Raw genomic sequence first — 20,429 nt, 5'->3', positions numbered from 1 at the left:
TATGAAAATTAATAATCTTTAGCCCGTTGACTTCTAACTACACCTACATTGGGCACACTTGGCCATGCACAACCATCATGGGTGCAGATTTTCATTTGTAGCCAGTCTCAGAATTAGTTGTTATTTTACGCTTTAAGTATAAAATGAAAATGTATTTAATTATACAGCATGATCATCTATGCCTGCTTTTAAAAGGCCCTAGCAGTACAGAAATGAGTGCAGATGTGGGTTGTCTTTAAGATCACAGATTGCATTCTGTCTCTTCACTCTCAGGCAGATCCTTCATTCAGTTTATTTAAAGTGGCTCATTTGTGATGAGCAAACACATGTGTTAATTATAGCATCTAATTAATACTTTGTCATTTGCACCTGTATCTGATCATCAAAAATTATCCGCCTTGTAAGAACTGTTTAACACAGGGGGTGTAACTTAAACCAAATCAACTAAAAAACAGCAAGAATGGTTAAAAGAAATTTGATTGAATGGATTTTTAGAAGCACAAATCAGTAGCTGATTGTCAGACTGGCTGCAGTCAATAAAACACTCCAGTTCACAGTTTTAGAACATTCAGATGAAGGATTTTTTAAAATTTCTTTGATTTTTCTCCTGCTCTTTTGGTTGTTGTGTAATTTAGTAAAGCTCTGCATGACTACCGTATACAAAGAGGGTGACAGTAAGCTGATCCGTTCGATTACCCATCTTCTGAAAGCACCAAAGGTTAATGAGTGTTATACTTTACTAAAAAGTATAGGAAACTGGGTGCTTGTAATTTTGTAGCCTGAAAAGCTAGCTATAAAATGACATAACAACAACAACAACATTTATTTATATAGCACATTTTCATACAAAGAGTAGCTCAAAGTGCTTTACATAATGAAGAAAAGAAAAATAAAAGACAAAATAAGAAATTAAAATAAGAAAACATTAGTTAACATAGAAAAGGAGTAAGGTCCGATGGCCTTTCCACTCTGACCCTACTTAGCACTCAGACTTGCAGTATCTTTGTTGCATTGTTGATGCTCGAAAAAGGACAAAATACAGTATTTATTTCAAATGTGAGATTTATTGTCTCCACTCTGGAATGAAATAGTTTTAAACCTGCTTTCATTTAGGTCTTTACTTTAAAGCTTGGTTGGTTAAGTACTGCTAAGCAAGTCTTTCACCATCATCATCATCATTTGGGGCAATAGGCTTAACTGGGCTGACCAAACCACTATCTCCCCAGTACCTTCAGTCGAAGATATAACCTGTCCAACATGTCTAGAGTGTGCCGCTTGGTCCTTGTTCAGTGTTTACTAGTGAATAATGATGTCATAAATTTTAAGTAATTTTTTGCTAGTCATATTGTTGCCAGGCGTCATGAGTGTCAATGGTGATGTCATAAATTTCCACTAATCTTTTGGTAGGTGTATTGTTTTCAAATGCAGTATCTTTCATAGTAGGGAAGCATTTTTTTTCCTGCCATTGCTTGGGCCCCCAGTATGATACTAGGTCTTTATGGACCACGCCTAAGAACCCCTCACACCTGCAGGTAATTTTAGGAATGTATTGGGAAATCAAGGGAACGAATGAACAAAGTTGACATCTTGTAAAAATTAAATCTTCAATTTTCTTAAGTTAGGATCAACTAAAACTTTCCAGAATTTCTTGTCTCTGCTTACATGTGATTACAGCCATTGTACTACACATAATTTTACATAAAATGTTATAACTGCCCCACATCAGATAAGCTGAAGTTACTGTGACTGAACCAATCATAAGAGAGAGTCACATGATGGTGTATAAAAGACGGCCCAGTCTATGATGAATGATGGTCTACTGGTCTACAGCTTAAATCTAAGTGCAAAGTGTCATCTAATTGCAATGGATTCCACAGATTGTAACTGTAGCCTGCAACATCCACAATGTCACTCATGATACGTTTATTCATGGGTGCCATTCTTGATACACAGAATCCAAGGTTTTTGTTTTGTGTGTTAATAAAATGCATTTCATTTTTCATCCCAATAGATGGCGTATGTAACCATCACTAAAACCTAATAAAGGAAATTATAAACGAAACAAAATGACAGGAAATTAAAAAGACTAATAGAGGAACTGCTAATCCCATTGACTATCACACAAAAGGGGGAAGTATCTGTAAAGATGAGTGTGGGGGTCTCAGATGCAGATCTTGGGAGGCCTGTATGCCTTCTTCATAGTTGTTAATGGAATCTGTCATTTATTTATACAATTTATTCCTGCTCTCATTTCTCTGTATTAATGAGTGAATATCACCATAATGTTTGATGGAGTTGAATGAGATTAGTTCTCACTTTATCATTATTTTTAATTGTGTATAATTGTTATTTTTAAATTTTATTTTAAGAAGTTATAGTGTCATTCTGTATGTTGCATCAATTATATGGGATTTGGTATAGGATTCTCAACAACATTGCAAATGTTTGCAATGTGCTATCTGTTGAAATAAAAAATACAACCCATTTTTTTTTACTCAACCTGACAAATACAGAGCTCCTTGATATCCCAGCCTGCCCGTCTATTCAACACCAAATCTCTGTAAAGTTCAGCTACCTATCTCACTTACACTTACCTAGTCAGTACATAACCTTGAGATAATGGTCAATGACCAGCTGTTTTTTACTGACCACACTGCAACTGTCTCTCATTCATGCATCTTCACTCTGTAATTGATTGGTGCATGCACTGCCAAGTCACTGAAGATGATTCAGAATGCAATGACATGTCTTGTTTTCAACAAGCCAAGATGTTTGAATGTCCTTTTGCTGTCACTCCACTGGCTCCTGGTATCAGCAGGCATTAAGTTCAGATCCTTGAAGCTTGCCTGCAGAGCAGTCAATTGATCAACACCTATGTATATGAAGGCCTTCATGAGTTTCGATGCACCTTCTTGTCCATTCAGGTCTGCTAATGAATGGCATCTATGTGTGGCATCCAATCTCATTCCGGACTCTTTTCTAGTGTAGCCCCTAGCAGATCAAATGAGCAGTCCACCTCCATCCAGACTGCTAACACCCTCACTGTTTTCATAACCTTTTTGAAGACTCTTTTATTCTGTATATTTATCTTCTTAATTTATAATGGTTTGATGTGGCACTCTTTGTAGTTAGTCTTGTTTTGTTTAATTTTGTTCTGAAATCTTCACTTGTCATGGTCATTTAAAAACTTGTCTCACAACATTTATTTCAAAGCTGTTCCCAGACTGGAAGCCTCATTTGTAAGTTGCATTGGATAAAAGCATCTGCTAAGTGAATAAATGTAAATGTAAATTATTAAATGTATTACAAAATACATTCCAATAGATGGTGCATCACAAATGTTAATACTCAATATGCCCAACAGAGTGTAACTACTGGACAGACACAAACTGGCTTATATTATGTGCATGATTAACTTGATAACTTTTACAAATAAATATGTTTGCTTGTTTAGTTTGGTTACCTACATGAAACATTCTATGAAAGTTTGTCAGATTCTTAGATAATGAAGCTATTCCACCTGAGCTGAGCACAAACAATACTTTAGACCAGTTACCATCATCCACTTTACAGTTGTGTTCATGTAAGTATTTCCACCAGCAAAAACAGTGTGCCCTCAAAGAGTAGCAAGGAAATAACAGAAATCAGGCATTATTCAACTTTGTGGATTAGTAAAAGATGCAGTAACATATGTCTTCACATTCGTTTTGCTTCACTTTCCTATATGTGGGCTTTTCTGTTTATCATCAATCATTTTGTTTATGAGTTGCACGCATTTTTCAGGACTTAAGGGTACTGTGCAAGTAATACTTTTGTCTTCAAAAGAACATCCAGATCTACAAATCCCAAACTTGCTCAATGCCAGTCAGTCATTCTATTTCCTTTAGACAAACATTGGCGGTTGTGGACAGTTCTGGTCATATTCACATTACTTTAGGATACATCATCCTGTGAATTGGGAATGCGATGTGTGAACACTACTGGCCATGGAAATGACTAGGGGATGGTGATATAGTAAATGTGAATGAGCAAACTGCAAAAATGCCCCTTGATAGCATTGGTGGTTTTCTAGGTTCACATAGGAAAGCTTATGATTTTGTTGTCTTCCACTGGACATTCACTTTTCACCCCACAATGTAAGCATATGGCATCTATGAGTGTGTGTTTGCATGGCTGTTTTTACATATTTTCTATAATGAAATGGAATTTTATCTAAAACCGTGTCCTGTCTTACGTACAGTACTGGAAAAGTTTAGGCACAAAATGAGATGCAAGAATTACCCAAGATTCTAATGGGCCTAGTGGTTAGACAAGGCCAATGAAAACAAAAACATGGCCATATTGCTGGAAAATGACTCAGATGGGTATCTTCTTTACACTTTAAGAACAGAAAATGCTACAATGATTACAACCACAACAAATAAAATTTTCCCAGCAAATGAAAGGGTAATTCACAAAAAAGAAAAACACTCCTATTTCTTTGACAAATAATTACTGCCATCATTGTCTTTAAGGCAACAAAAGCTTCTTTAGGACTGTAGGATATGAGTTATAAGAAGAGCTCGAAGAGCTGTATCTTTATACTTTAAACAAATGGACATAAAAAGAAAGAAGTGAGTAGCTACTGGCCAGCCATTATACAGTATTAAAATATGTTTTTCCACTATGACATGGAGCACAGGCAAAAGCTGGACAAGGGAAACATTTGTTAGACAGGCGAACTGTAGATTGATGGAACAAATTAGCAAGTCATATAGTCAAGAAAAACACCTTGGGCTTCAAAAGTTATTAATATTTTGAAAATGTTACATGAACAGAAAATGGCAAGCCATCTTGAGATAAGCACTCAATTCTTGTGAAAATGGTTAAACTGCCTTGTTTCACTATACAGTATTGTCTAGCATTTTATTATAGAGGCAAACTAGTTAATTTTTTTAAATGGTCACTGTTCTGGTGCATTCCCAATGAGCAGAAATCTCAGACAATACACATATCTCATTGTGCCATGTATACTTTAGTCTATTCATTGTAAGAGCACTGCCTTTAAAAATAAAAGCAAGCTGACACTGTAAGAATGTGGCAGAGGTATTAAATATCTTTCAATTAAATTTAAAGAAAGAAGAACAAATTTTATAGTCTGTATGAATCTATAGATAACTACAGGGAGAAAAAAAACAAGAACTCATATTACAGAAGTAGTGGTATGGGGCTTAGGGCAAAAATTAGCTACTAAGTCAGTTTGAAACTGAAAGTATCAAGCACTGTGACACTCCTGGGTTTTTTGTTATATTTACTAATCTGTCTTTAACACTTTTCTATGGAAAAAGCTTAAAATGACAGCCAAGATTCAGATTCTTGATTCTTCTGGTTGTGCGCTTTTAAAAAGTAAAGCATTTAAGTATACAGACTGCTTAATGGTCAAAGACACAGTATTTATAAAAAGTACTCACCCCCATGAAAGATTTCATATTTTGTTATTGAACATTGAATCACAGTGAATTAAATCTGGCTTTTCTGACATTGATCAACAGTAAAAGTCTATTTCCTTTCAAAGTGAAAATGGACCTCTGCAAATTGATCTAAATAAATTACAAATATAAAACACAAAATATTTCATCATCAAATTGATAATCATCAGTGGGGCAGTCAATTGGCATTAGAGATCATATAAATAGTAAAATGAACATCACCTGTCAGTAGTAAAGTGATTTCAGTTGATTGTAATATAAACTCACCTGTGTTTAAAGGCCAGTGTGTGGTGAGTCTGTATTGAACTAACCTAAATATTGAGGACAAAAAGAACACTCCAAGCAACTCCATGAAAAGGTGATTGAAAAGCACAAGTCAGTGGAAAGAGACAAGAAATTCCCCAAGTCACTGAATAGCCCTTGGAGTCCAGTTAAATCTGTCATTAAGAAATGGAAAGTATTCAGCACAGCTGCAATTCTGTAAAGAGCAGGCCATCCACAAAAACTGAGTGATCATACAAGAAGAGGACTAATGGGGAAGGCCAATAAGAGACCTATGAGAACGGAAGGAGTTACAGGGACCTTTGCAGAGACTGTGCAGACAACAGCTGTAGCAAGGATGCTTCATCAGTTGTTGTTTTATGGGAGCGCGGCAAACAGAAGAAACACATGTGCTGTTTCGACTAGAGTTTGTCATAAGGCACATGGGAGACTCTGAAGTCAGCTGGAAGAAGGTTCTATGGTCGGCTGAGACCAAAATTGAGCCTTTTTGGCACTCAGACTAACTGCTTGAGACTTGTGGAGGAATAGAGTAAAACGAAGAAAGCAAAATACAGGCAAATGCTGGAGGAAAACCTCGTGTAGTTTGCAAGAAACCTGCACCTTTGGAGAAGTTTTGTTTTCCATTAAGACAAGACCTCAAGTGTAAAGCCAATGCAGTGCAGGAATAAGCTAAAAACAACAATATTAATATCCTGGAGTGGCCAAGTCAGATTAATAATTTGGGGCATTAAAAAAGGCCGTTTACATGCAACCTGACAGATCTTTAGCTGTGTTGCAAAGAAGAAGAAGAAAGAAGAAATGGCAAAAATTGTTGCGTTTAGATGGGCAAAGCTGAGACAGACCTGTGTACACAGACTGAAGGATGTCACTGCTGCCAAAGGTTCATCTACTAAATACTGACTTGAAGGAACTAAATACTTATGCAATAAATTATTTAGTGTTTTATATTTGTAATTAACTTAGATTACTTTGCAGAGTTCTATTTTCACTTTGTTCCGTTGATCAGTGTCAAAAAAGCAAAATTAAATCTACTGCAATTCAGAGTTGTAGAACAATAAAATGTGAAACTATTCAAGGGGAAGAATACTTTTGATAGGCTCTATAGGTTAATTTTTGTTTTCTGATCAGAATGTTCTCAAGTTCTGGTTAGTACCTTAAAGAATCTGAGTGAGAGCCAGACTGGCTGAAATAAGGTTCCTATATAGAGGTTTTAGGCTCAATCTGTGGGCTAGGGTGAACAGCTCAGCAATGTAGAAGAACCTTACTTATCCATACTGAAGGGAGCAATTTGAAGTGGATGCTGCTTATGCAACAATATTCAAAGGTTCCCACAGTTTTTTGTTTCCAGCCCATTTATGTGAGGTAGCTTCCTTAGATGTCACAACATTATAACCCTTAGTTTGATGGTGTGGTACCTCTGCTGCAGTTGACTGTACTGTCAATGTTCAAATTTCTACTACGTTTTGAACATGACTGCTCATTTATCAGTTTGCAGAAAAGAAAAGCAAAGAACTGAATTGTGATTTTTTGATAAGAAGGTTTTACATAAAGTTTTAAATAAGATCAAATTCAAACTTATGCACACAGTATGAGAACAATGCTTTAGCTCACTGTAGTGTATATGAGTGGTTATAGATGTTCAAGTCAAACAACAGTGACAAATGTAGTTGATCTCAATGTAAGAGGAATACTAGGAATGGTTGTTAATATACAGGTGATGACAAGCTGAAAAAATTCACGCATAAGAGGTCATGAAAAGTCTGGAAATTCTCTTGTAGAAAATGAGTAAGTTGTTTGGATTAGAATGGCATGGTCTGTTCAGCAATGGATGTTGGCAACCACAAATGATTTTTTGGAAAACTGATTGAAGGTGAGGTAAAGCATTTTCTGACTTTGCTACTTATTGATTTTTGTCCTCTTGCAATGTAATTTGTGGTAAAAAGTCAATTTAGAACTATCAGTATGTTGTTAAACCTTTGAAAAGAAGTATAAAGTTGCTTGACAATTTACATAATATTCTTTAAAAAGTTTATCATGACTGTAAAAGAGAGGCAAAGGCAGAAAATGTTTTGGGGGGTCCACCCCATATTTTGTACAGAAAACAACAAAACTTTAACGGCAATTCTGCAGAGTAATTACTATAGACTGAGTCTCCAACAAAAGAAAGACTGAAAACAAAGGTATGCGGGGGGTTACATAGCCCCTAAAAGAAGGAAGAGGCGGGATAATGAGGTAATTGCTGGAAATTAGGTCATCATGGGCATGCTGAGGAACCGAAAGATTAGGTCTGGCTATTCTCTTCAGAGGATCTGAAAAAGGGGGAAGAAGAAGTGTTAGTCTACTCATTTAGCCCCTGTCCCGGTGATTTAATCTTAGTCAGATCCTCGAACTGCCTCTGAAATGCATGTGTGTGACATGGTAAATGCACAAATGGCTTTTGACCTCATTTTGTACAGTTATTGTATTAATAGCATGCAGGTTAAAAGTGTTTAAAAGATGATTTTATAAAATGTGGAGGTGTTACACTGGTTCTATGTTTTAGTGTTTTGCGTTCAGGTCCAAGTCTAGTCACTGTCTGTGTGTAGTTTTTCTGGGTGTTTTAGTTTTTCTCCCACATGAGAAAGACATGTGTGTCAGGTTATCTGGTAACTCTAATCTTACCCTGTACGAGGGATTATGAATGTATGTCTTGCAATGGACTGACATCCAGTTTGAATGCTTAGAAAATAAAGCATGTTAAAACCTTTTCCAAGGAGGACAGTTGATTGGCATTACTGGCACACAATCCAAGAGATTGGATTTTAGTTCTAACCCTATTCCTGCCTGCTCTTGGCTTATTATAGTTTCTACACCTTACTCATAGAAATATTCTTTATAAGTGGGGTGAATGTGTTTACTCTATGGTGGGTTGGCAAAAAACTGTCTGTGCCTTGCACCTGATGGTATCGGTATATATATACAGTTGTGTTCATTAATCTACATACGCTGGCAGAATTTGTATGATGTGTACCATACTTTAAAGAAAAGATGACTAATCAAACAAAAGACATTTAATTTACTTTTAAAGGAATATAAGGAGTACCATTTGTTTGCAGAGAAGCCCGTATCTCAGCTGAAGCAGCTTGTGGCTTTTTCTCGGCAGCTCGACAAATGATCCTTGCAGTTGTCGCTGAAATCTCAGTTGGTCTGTCTGATCGTGGCCTGGTAAGAACAGAACAAATAACTTTCCAGTTTTTTTATCAAAGTTTGAACACTACTGACAGGCATTTTCAGATCTCTGGATGTCTTTTTAAATCCTTTTTCTGAATTAAAACAATTCAACAACCTTTTTTTCACAGGTCCTTTGACAGTTGTTTTGCTTTCTCCATGGCTTGGTATCCAGCAAAGTCAGTGCAGCTCTGCATGAATTTTAATTGACTATTTACACACAGACACTGATTACAATGAATGAGGTTATGGGTGTGGACACTCTCCCTTAATTTGAACCTTAATTACCCTTAATTTGAACCTGTGTGTGTCAACTTGTGTGTATATCATCATCCACAACATTCAAGGGTATGTAAACTTTTGATCAGGCCCATTTGAGTGATTTAATTTATCATTATAATTTAATAAAGGCACACACAATTATGTGATAATAAATTGCCTCACCTGGGCACACTTTTTAATTAAAAGGAAAGCTTTTTTTAATTACACTTTCCAAACAATGGCCAATATTTCACAAAAAATGTCCCCTACCAGCCGCATCACTATTTCTTTGGCAATGATCCCATGACTTCTAAGCCCTCAATTAGAGCGTTTAACTAACTTGAGAGTCAAAATGTTGTTCCCGCGTGATTCCTCTTTCAACCCTTTGCTGTTTTGTCTGAAATACTGAAAGAAATGTAGAGATTAAAAATAAAGCAGATATTGCACACCGTACCTCTGTGAAATCCACATCTATTTCATCATGTTCAATTTCTAAAATTTATTTATTTTGTGAAGACAAATGTCATTTTTTCCCCCAAAGAGCTTTTTATCTTCTAGGTAAATCAGGCACCAATGAATTCCCCTTTTATCTTAATATGCCATTGTGGAGGATTTGGATGTTGATCCCTTATTAGTGTGGGAAGCAACTGAACATCAATAACTGCCACCTACACACAATAAATATTATTCTGTAGTTAGTTGTCTCTTGCAGTGAATAGCACAATTCTTTTAATGTGTAAAGTCAGTGGTGTGGCTGGAAATCAGCAGGCACATGACTGACTGCAGAATTATGAAGACACTGAGAACTTGTTCATGCTGGCATCTCTCATAACTAAATATGGAAGTTTCAATTGTGGTCGCAAAGTATAAGACTAAGGCTTATTAAGAATGACAGTCTGTTTTATCTTGGGTTGCAAAGAGTGGGAATAAGGCTTATTAAGAATGACAGCCATTGCAGATTAAGGTGTCTACAGTTAAGATATAAAGTTTTAAAATATCTGTCCATAAATAATTTAAATTTTACTCTGCTGTTTTCATAATAGCTTTATGAAAGTAGTATAAGGAAGACTTTGGAAGTGAAATATGGCTAATGAACATGGAACATGAAGCAGACTTGGAAAGAATAGAAATGACAATGACCAAGATAATGTGTGGAGTGTCATAGAGAGAGAAGAAGATGAATGCTGAATTAAGAGGGAGATATGGTGTGGAGAAATTAACTAAGGTGGTTTGGGTATGTGATGTGAAAGGCAGAGGATGTTTGGGTGAAAAGCTGCATCGTGTTGGAGGTGAAGATGATGTAGTCTCGCAGGGCCATATCGGATTCTTAAATGAGAATATACATCAGGGGACATCCCATTAAAAAGTGTAAAGTGGACAGCTGCAAAATCCTATGCTGCAAAGGCTACACCCATAGGGCTTCTTTCTAAAATACCTGCCCCCAATTTCTCCAGTCTTTGCATTTTAAATCACTGTCAGAGTTTCAGGGAGAGCGAGCAAAAGATACTGAACAAAACACCTAACACGGAGAGAACATACAAAGCTAAAATTGCTGTTATCCTTTCAGGAACAGAGTAGCACAAGGTAACTGAAGCGTAATAGTTCTCTGTGACAGTGGTAACAGACAGAAACACACTCACACTTAGACCACCGTAGCTGCTGGTCTCCACATGTTTCAGAAGCGCTTCTGTCTTCTATGATATCTTTCTGTCATTTTAACTATTGCATCACTCCATGACATAACAACAGCAAATAGAGTTTAGATAAGCATTGTGGTCTATGGATATGCAATGTATTAAAATGTTGCGACTAGGCTATTTTGTCATGGCATGTTTGCATTTCCAATTAGAGAACAGTGTTAACTTTCTTTAGTTATTCGTTTAGCTGTGCAGTCAGAATGTGGATTTTGTGCAGCCCCATCTATGTATCTACTGGTGTTGTTAGGCAGATTTGTTGATTCATGTGTTTCTGAAATCTGCATCTCCTGTGACACTTTATTAACAGTTCTCATAACGGCAGAGCTTTTGATGGAGTGTGACACATTGTTTACTTTAAATGCACGTTTTGCAGTACATATTTTCATTAATATAGCTGCCAATTCCTTCATGCTTACATTGACTCCTACACTGTTGTCAGAATGTTGAACAACAGAGAGCACACACAGTACCTCCGACAACATATTGTTCACATTGAAGCCATCAAATGCCAGTGTATGATCTAATGCTACAGAAAGGTTTTTCCCTTGCATCAGGTTATGTTTATTTTTAACATGTGCAATGTTCTCTCTTATGCCCATAATCATTGGTTCAGCTGAAGCTGGATTGAATCTTTATCTATATTATCTTATTGGGTTTGAGCACTGACTGCATCACATTGCCTGACAAGGGCATGAATTACAGTTTTCTTTTTCCAAGGTTGTCAAGAATTTAATTTATTATTTTACAGTGCTAAAACTAACAATAATTATCATTAAAGACATGCAAAAACAGATATCAACACTTATATATGAATTATATTACTATACAAAGTTAATAAGTACTTTGTATGGGGATATAAAAAATTTTATTAATGCTTTAAGTTAAACATTTATGCATTACCCATATGGAACATTATAAAAAAATTTAATCAACAAGTCAATGATTATTTTTAATTTATTATCACATTAAAGTTTATCATGACATAATATATCTTGAATTGGATTGGTCAAAAAATGTTTCCTTTAAAATGAATGGTATAAAACATTTGCTGTAATGTATGACAGTGCATGAAGACTGCATACATTGGAAAACATGTTTTTGGTACTTTATCTTCTCCTGTGGCTTCATAAGCAAGGCCTCCAGGCACAACAAGTAACATATTGATTTTTTTAAATAAAACTGGTAAATTATGTCTTGTATTAGATCATTATATGAAAATGTCAATTCTTTTACTCTTTCTTTCAGACTACCAATCCCAGTGCTGAGAAGTCATCCATTCCTGATGTTAATGGATATGATAATCAACCTGTGGTATGATATACAAACACACGGGCACAAACACTATGTTTGTATTTATGACTTTGTGGTTTAAAAATACTTTACCTTACAGTATATATAAGCCCTGCTTATCCTGGCTTAAAAAAGTAATTATCATTGTCACAGACATTTCAAATTTGGAAACACACACAGAGAAATTTGAGATTTATTGATATAATTGACAGATGCAGATAAAGTTTTGACAATGTCTTACAAATACAAATTATATATATATATATATATATATATATATATATATATATATATATATATACACACACACATATAAATATATATATATATATATATATATACAGTATATATATATACAGTATATATATATATATATATATATATATATATATATATATATATATATATATATACTGTATGTATATATCTTTCTTTTTTCTGTCATATCATAAACACTTGCCTTTTCTTTGATTATTAGGCCTGCATGATTTCATATCAATATCTAAATACTGCTTCTACTGATGTCTGTTATGTCACAGCTTGAGCTTTATTACTTATAATGTACTCATCCTTCTTCTGATGCCCATGTGGATAGAAACATTCTGTTAAGTGTTTGATCATGTTTGCCTACTGGAAGCAGATAACAGATTTTATTCTATAGAGAAAAAGACCAATAAAGTGGGATGAAAGACAACTAGACCAGGTAATAAAAATATTCAGCTTTAACTAATAAAAGCAGCAGAAAAGTTGTGATGGGAGAAAGTCAGTAAGCCCAACATAGTTAATCTGTCTCTATTCATGTAATTAATCATTTTCATTGAATTGGTAGAAAACTAAATAAAGGATGAATTATCTTTCTTTGGCAATGGACTTCCTGGATTTAGATCATAATCTTGGGCACTGTCTATGTAGATGTTGCATGTTCTGAATGTGCTTGTGTGAGTTTATTCCAGATATTCAGTTTCATCATGAAGCCCAATAACATAGTTGCTAATTTAATCTGAGGCAGGCTTCAGTAGTGTGTGTGCTTCAATGTGGGTGTTTCTGCTGGTGTAAATGTACCAATTAATGTCCTGTTCAGTCCTGGTTCTTGCTAGGACTTACAAAGCTAAAGTAGAATAATTGGATTCAAAAAATAGGGAGAACAACATACTCTTTGTACATTGCTTGTTCAACTTTGAATCTTTCTCCATATTTCTCTGAGCAGTTAGTTGCTAATATAAGTGGGATGGTGGATGCTGATGGAGTCTGTCAATGTGTAGTTTATCTCCCTGATGCCTCGTTCCCTGCAGACAGAGTGGAGCATCTTGAAATGTGGATATTATCCATATTTACTGATTTACAAAAGGAAACTAACAAGGTAACTTTATGAAATCAATCTGCCAATCAATCAATCAATCAATAAGCTTAGAGAAAAGAGGAACAAATGTATCAAATGTGAAGGATCATTTGGTGGGAACAAAAAAAAACTTTTATGAACACACTTGGATGTATAATTAATCAACAGGAAATATTTTGCTGATACTTTTTTATAATACTGTATATACTACAGCATAATAGCAAAGAGTCAGTGTATTTCTATTCCTGGTGGAGTTATACTGGAGGTATAACAGACACCATTTCCTCTCAGTTAACTGAGGACATGATATTATTTAAAAATAAAACAGCACAATAGGTTCAGTAGTGCACAGACTAGCCACTTTCCTTGTGGTGTTTTGAATTCTTTTACCAAGTCCCTGTGAATTTTTTCATGTTTCAATGTACTATACTAACACTGGACAAAGACAATAAGATAAGAAATGTATGGAAGGATGAAAACACAAATTGAAAAATATGAGATTGTCCTGTGTTTGTGTTAGATAGATAGATAGATAGATAGATAGATAGATAGATAGATAGATAGATAGATAGATAGATAGATAGATAGATAGATAGATAGATAGATAGATAGATAGATAGATAGATAGATAGATAGGTAAGCAATACCACCCCGGAAATAGAGGGGGCACTGATGATAACTTTATCTTCAATTCCCTTGATCGCAGCCAATATAAAAGCTCCCAAGAAGGACAACTGACCCCGCCAACTGCCAGAAAAACCTTGTCCCCTCCAGTCCAGTAATCCAGTGGACATAGCACCTACTGATAACCGTAACCAGCGATTTTTTTTTGTACTGTTAATGTCTGTCTTTTCAGTTTGAAATTAATCAGGGCTATCAGATGTGGTACTCCAACCTTTTATGGCTTCTTACAATAAATATATAGAAACTCTTATTTACTTTTATTTTAATACTGTTGTTTACTGTATTTGATAATGCTTATACTTTATAGCCATAACAGAGACTGGGAAGATGAAGAAAACTTGTAGGTACTATAGATCATTCCAGAGTCTGGGGTTCCTACAGCTAAAATGTCTATGTCATACATTAGTGTTTTATCCTTGGAATATTAATATTATTATATTATCTTCATGTTGAAATCTCAAAGTACTCCTGCAGTACCAGCACTAATATTTTATGTAAGGTAAGGTAAGGATGAGGGCTAAACCAATGGTAGCTTAATATGTACAATAAGAAGGAGAATTTTAAAATCCGCTCAAAATTAAAATGGGCTCCATTGATTAAAGAACTGCTGTTATATGGTCACACTTCTAAGTTCTAATTAAGATCCATATGTTTTGACTCTGTGATCCTTGCTGCTGTGATTTGAATGACCTGTAAATTTGTAGAATATGTTTTCCACTGCCTGATCAAAAGGCCTTAAACAATTGGATTTACTCAGATAAACTATCTTTTCAAAATCCTGCAGTGTACGAACCATCACTTTGTAATATTTGGAACTTGAAAACTATTAATAATGATGTGAATGTGCAGCCTCTTAGTTCTGATGCTTTAAAGGAGACCTGCATGCTATCTGGCAAATCTGTAGGTAAACTGAAGAGGTGTTAGATGGTAGAGCCTTCTGTCGGGTCTACTTACTCTCAAGAAACCAATTTACAGATCTCAAAGAGTATGTCTAGTATTTGTTAAGAAGCTGGAATACCCAAAGATAACATTCATGTTTGGCTACTGGTTAAGAAAAAAATACTTAAACACCACAAACCTTAAAAAACAAGTGAATTAAATTCAATTGTTCCATTAATATTAGCTAATTGATAAAGCAGTTAGGTTGAAAATCTGTAGCTATCCCTCCAGGATCTCAGTTTGACAGCCTGTTGTATGCAAAAAAAAAATACTGATTTTTTAATAAAAACCATATGCATTTAAGGACTTTTTCATTGAAATATTTTCCTATATAATTTTATGTCACTGCTTTCTATAAGATCCAGGAGTACAGCAGCAAAATAATACTTTATGAAGATCAGCTAGCAAACCTCACTGTGCAGGTGGAGAACATGGAAAACAGTGGAATTTCTTTTAACGAATTAGAGTTTGAATTAGTGAAGAATGAAATAAAAGAGATGGTGATTCTGATCACACAGCTCAAGGATTCTTTGAATGGAAGCAACATTATCATTGACAACCTTTTTCTTGAGGTAAGAATGAATTAATATTCATGTCGCCACTTGAAAACTATATTAAATTCACCTATACAACAATATATAATAAAATTACTTGTGACAGGGTTTGACTGAATGTCATCGCATGCCACTATTCCACAAGTACCAGAAAACTATATAAGCTTTATTGCTTTTTTATTAACATTTTGTTTCTTTCTGAAAATTTGTAGAGTAACCTTTGATATGATGTTTTATTTGATAAATGATATGTGATATTGCAGTTACTAAATACAGATGAGAAGCCTGTTCTTTAAACATTATTGCTCTACATGTTGTTTTTAGACAACCATTTTACTCATTTGAATTAGTTTTGTTTTGTGTAACACTTGCATTGTAAAGTAGGGTGTAGATGCCAGAGGCACTTACAAGTTATCTCAAAAACCAAAACAAAGCCAAAATAACCAAAACTAATAGTTTATTCCAACAAAAACGAAGGAAGGAGGTGCAAACAGAGTAAACAAACTAACAACAAGAAAGGAAAAACAAATACTCTGATGCCTTTATGGGATTATATTTAGGAATACAAGTTTGAAGCCCCTCTCTATCTGCCTACTTACCCAACCAAATACTCTCATCTACTGTTTGAAATTCTCCTATATGTCCTTGTCTCCTAGTATGGCCACCCTACCTCCTGCCAGATAAGCTTTTGACAATTCCTTCACTCATGACTCCAAACTCCATATACTGACAGTCAAATAGGCTTTTAAAACCCTGGTCCATCTTCACGTCCATGTTTCACAATGACATTATGAAGGCCTGGGGATGCACTTCTAGAGTTCCTTCTAGCATTCTCAGATGTCTCTGTGCCTTTCCAGCACCATGGAAGGATACTGGTCAGGACCAGATAGCATGTCTTCAACAGTGTACTAGAAACAAACTACTGTTCCAGGGCTATATAGCACTCTGTAGTTGCCTGTGGGACTCAATTTACTGATCAGAGTCTCAAGATTTTATGTAACCCAGTTATTTACAGACAACTCCCTCTTCTGGCCATTAAAGGGGACACTACTTTTGATTGCTTTACAAGGGTAAGAACTGAACTTGATTAAACACTAAATACAAGCAGTTAACTGAGAGTGTTTAACAAGACCTGGAACATTTCAAGCAAAGTTTGATAAACTGGAAGAGATTACTTAGTCCATCATGCTCATTTAGTTAGCTAATAGGTAAGTTATCCCAGTATCTTACCCAGAAACTTTAAAAGTGATCAAGATTTCATTGTTTTATTACATAATAATGTGGTTTGTGTTAGATTCACATAATTTTATGGGAAAAAATTAATAATTATTGGCTGTTTTCTTGAATGCAGATTCAGAATCTATCAGCTGCAATAGGGGAACTGGAAACTCTTGATAAAAACAATGTACTTGTTATTCGTCGTGAAGTTTCTGCTTTACGCAAACAGTTAAAGGAATGTGAAGAGGCCAAGAATCAAACTAGCTCTCCAGTTATTCCTGGTATTTATTTTCTCTATATCTGTTGTGTTAGCCCTTGAGGGAACTGATTTTTTATAAAGCTGAGTAAAAAAAAAAAAACGAATATAGCAAAAGAGTATACAAGTAACATGCTGAGAAAATGAAGATATTGATAATTAATGAAAATTGCCAAGCTTTTTACAATCCTTATAAAAGATAAGCCAGGTATTGTACTTTGTAAAAAATAAAAAATTAAAGAGGAAAGATCAGTTATCAGCTTTTTAATTATGTATTTGTTTCTTCATAACAGGAAGTTGTAATCATGGAGCTCTTTTAAATATGAGTGAGCCATTTATAGTGCAGCTGAACTGGAAAGGTTTATCATACAAAGGTGGAGCCTGGGGAAAAGACCCAGAACCAGCAACGTCCAACAGAGAACTATACTGGCAAGTGCCCTTAGCAAATGATTTTAGATATATGCAACAATACAGATATTACAATTCTTATGATGACTTAAGACTTTACAGAAATCCACATGATGGACGGACATCATATTATGGACAAGGCAGTGGTATGGTAGTTTATAAAGAAAAGCTGTATTACAACTGTCAAGATACAAACCAGATCTGCAGAGTTTCCCTGAATACAGGCAATTTTGAGATGAGAAAATCTCTTCCCAATGCTACTTTTAATAACATGTTCTCCTATGCAGGCACTCCCTGGCAAGATATTGATATTGCAGTTGATGAAAGTGGGTTGTGGGCAATTTATGCCACCGAAGAAAGTACGGGAAATATTGTCATAAGCAAACTGAATGAAACAACACTTGATGTTGAAGACACTTGGGTGACAAGGATGTACAGACGTGCTGTTAGTAACGCATTCATTGTATGTGGTGTTCTGTATGCAACAAGAAGCATCAACTACAAACAAGAAGAAGTATTTTATATGTACAACACCAGAACAGATCAAGACATCACTATTAGCATACCATTCAGTAAGATAAATGAATACTTGCATGGGGTCAACTATAATCCAAAAGATCATAAACTCTATGTCTATAATAATGGCTATCTTCTGACATATGATCTTTATTTTTATCAACAAACCGATAATTCATGAATTCCACTGTAAAACAGTCAAGCATAATTCAATTTAGGTATAAAACATAAAATATGTAAATGAAAATGGAAAATTATTTGTTAATTATTAAGCCTTATTTGACTTGGTCAGAGTGAAAAGGTAGTCAGAGTGTATAAACAACCATTAGTAAGATTGAATTGTAGGATTATGAGCCCACATTCACTGACACTTACATTAGAACAGTTAAAAATAAAATCGGGAGTGGTCTCCCCTAGTTTTTTACGTATACTCTGATAAGGGATGGATTTTTGAGGAGTAAACTGCTAGACAATGATTATATTTTTATATTACGTACATTAAAGGACCACCAACAACAAATCAAATCAGATTAATAATATATTGAACAATTGTTTTAAAAGTAAAGTTGAATAAATGCATGAATAAAAAAGTACCATTTGCGGTTAGCGATAATAGCCCAAAAGTTGAGAGAAATCTACATTTTGTACCTAATACTTGTATGCAAAATTTGGTTGAACTAAGTAAAAGCGTACTCGAGTTATCATGTTTACATACAAACACACACAGACAGACATAATTCCAAAAATGGTATTTTCAGACTCAGGGAAATCTAAAATGTCGAGATTCATCAAAATCTCAAGGTCAAATTTTTGGATGATTACAATACTTTCCCTATACTTCGTATAAGAGAAAGTAAAAAAACTGCCAGCACCCCTAATTTTAAATCTTTTGAGTGTGGAAAGATACCACGATTTTTAGAGAAGCCCTATGCCAAAACTGTAAGGACCTTCCAAACCCACATAGAATGTACGAAGAAGCAAAGAGGTGAGAGCTGACAGCAAAAGCGTTTGTGCCATTGTGTTTACCCAGCTTATATAAATTAAAATGATTATCTTCTGTATGTCTAAGGATGTTGTAAATGACAATACTTTACAGTACAGATGATATTAACACCAAAAGCCTGATGGATATTGTGTTATTTATCAATGAGAAAAATGTCCATTCATTTGAAATTTTTCTATCTTAGAAAATTAGAATTCTCGTAAATGACTGGCTTGAACTTTATTTTAGGGCTGACATCAAACCTTTGTTTTTATAGCTCAGTGCATATTAAATGGCTGACAAGAACATGTTGTTTAGATAATGGTTCCTAATTGAAGTCTCCAATCTCACATTGTCATTATGCTTATGGACATTGCCATCAGCCCAATAATGATTACTATTGAAAAGACCTCACCAGACAGTAAAAATGAAAAACTAAATCAAGTCAATTGAGAAAACCGAGGCATTACAATCAGCAAAATACCACCATGAATTCAACTGTTTATCCAGACTCTGGTTAGGGTTCTGCTGCAAGATCTTCAAACTTCTAGAATGGTGACAACAATTCATTGATTAGGATGAGATTATTGTAGAGAAATAAAAAAGGTTTCATAGATTTGATTGGCACTTAGTGCTTTCCGTTTCATATGTTTATTCAATGCTATTATTAGCATGTTTATTACTTTCATTACTCTCTGCATTTTTTCATATATACTGAATCCAATTAAGCTTTTATTTGGCAGTTAATCTGGTTTAAACATCCATCCATGTTCTAAACTAACCTTTTTGTTGCTAGGATTGCAAGGAACCAAAGCCTATGCCAAGAGCATCTGAGATAAGATAGAAACCAACTTTGGGTGGGAAGCTCTCACTCAACTTGCTTTGTGGGAACAATATCATTCTTTTTGGATTCCCTTTTCGGTCATACAAGTGTTAAGGCTGAGTGAAAACTGAATGGGTATTTCTCAGCTCATGTAAAAAAAATTTTAAAATACTAAATGTCAGTAGTACATTAAATGGTAAACAAGGTAATCATGATGCACACATTAACAAATTCACTACCCCATATACAGTGAAAATATAGCAATGCCAATAGTAAACTCCAAATGGCATTTCAGTAAATACTTCTCCCAGTCTGGGTGTATAGACTGCAAATAAGATGACTGCATATTATGTCTTTAATTTTTTCTTCTGGGGATAGCAACCTGCCTTAAATGAGTGTGAAATTCTTGCTAAATATTATGGGTGCCTGATTATTAAATAGGAACCGTATAAAGAAAGAACAGGGCTTCACTGTGTCTCCTACTTCCTTTTAAGAGGTTTAGATT

General features: G+C 34.9%; 1 protein-coding gene across 1 annotated transcript; it reads left to right on the top strand.

Annotated features, from left to right (window-relative positions):
- The first annotated feature begins 11,954 nt into the window (after positions 1-11,954).
- On the top strand, positions 11,955-18,757 carry LOC114651119 (olfactomedin-4-like). Its single transcript, XM_051925666.1, has 6 exons — positions 11,955-12,067; positions 12,161-12,226; positions 13,413-13,565; positions 15,527-15,739; positions 17,073-17,220; positions 17,489-18,757. Exons 1-6 carry the CDS (start codon positions 12,008-12,010, stop codon positions 18,298-18,300), a joined length of 1,452 nt encoding a protein of 483 aa, XP_051781626.1. The 5' UTR covers positions 11,955-12,007; the 3' UTR covers positions 18,301-18,757.
- Positions 18,758-20,429: the final 1,672 nt, after the last annotated feature.

This window comes from Erpetoichthys calabaricus, chromosome 4, assembly GCF_900747795.2.
Source record: "Erpetoichthys calabaricus chromosome 4, fErpCal1.3, whole genome shotgun sequence".
Taxonomy (NCBI): domain Eukaryota; kingdom Metazoa; phylum Chordata; class Cladistia; order Polypteriformes; family Polypteridae; genus Erpetoichthys; species Erpetoichthys calabaricus.
Note: the sequence above shows the minus strand (reverse complement) of the source record. Positions and strands in the feature narration are given on the sequence as shown.

What these genes read in the sequence shown, in the direction of transcription:
- LOC114651119 (XM_051925666.1), top strand. Translation starts at nt 12,008, where the DNA reads ATGTTTTTGGTACTTTATCTTCTCCTGTGGCTTCATAAGCAAGGCCTC. An exon ending in AAGGCCTCCAGGCACAACAA is followed by an intron (nt 12,068 to 12,160) that starts GTAACATATTGA and finishes TCTTTCTTTCAG; the next exon opens with ACTACCAATCCCAGTGCTGA. An exon ending in TAGCTCTCCAGTTATTCCTG is followed by an intron (nt 17,221 to 17,488) that starts GTATTTATTTTC and finishes TCTTCATAACAG; the next exon opens with GAAGTTGTAATCATGGAGCT.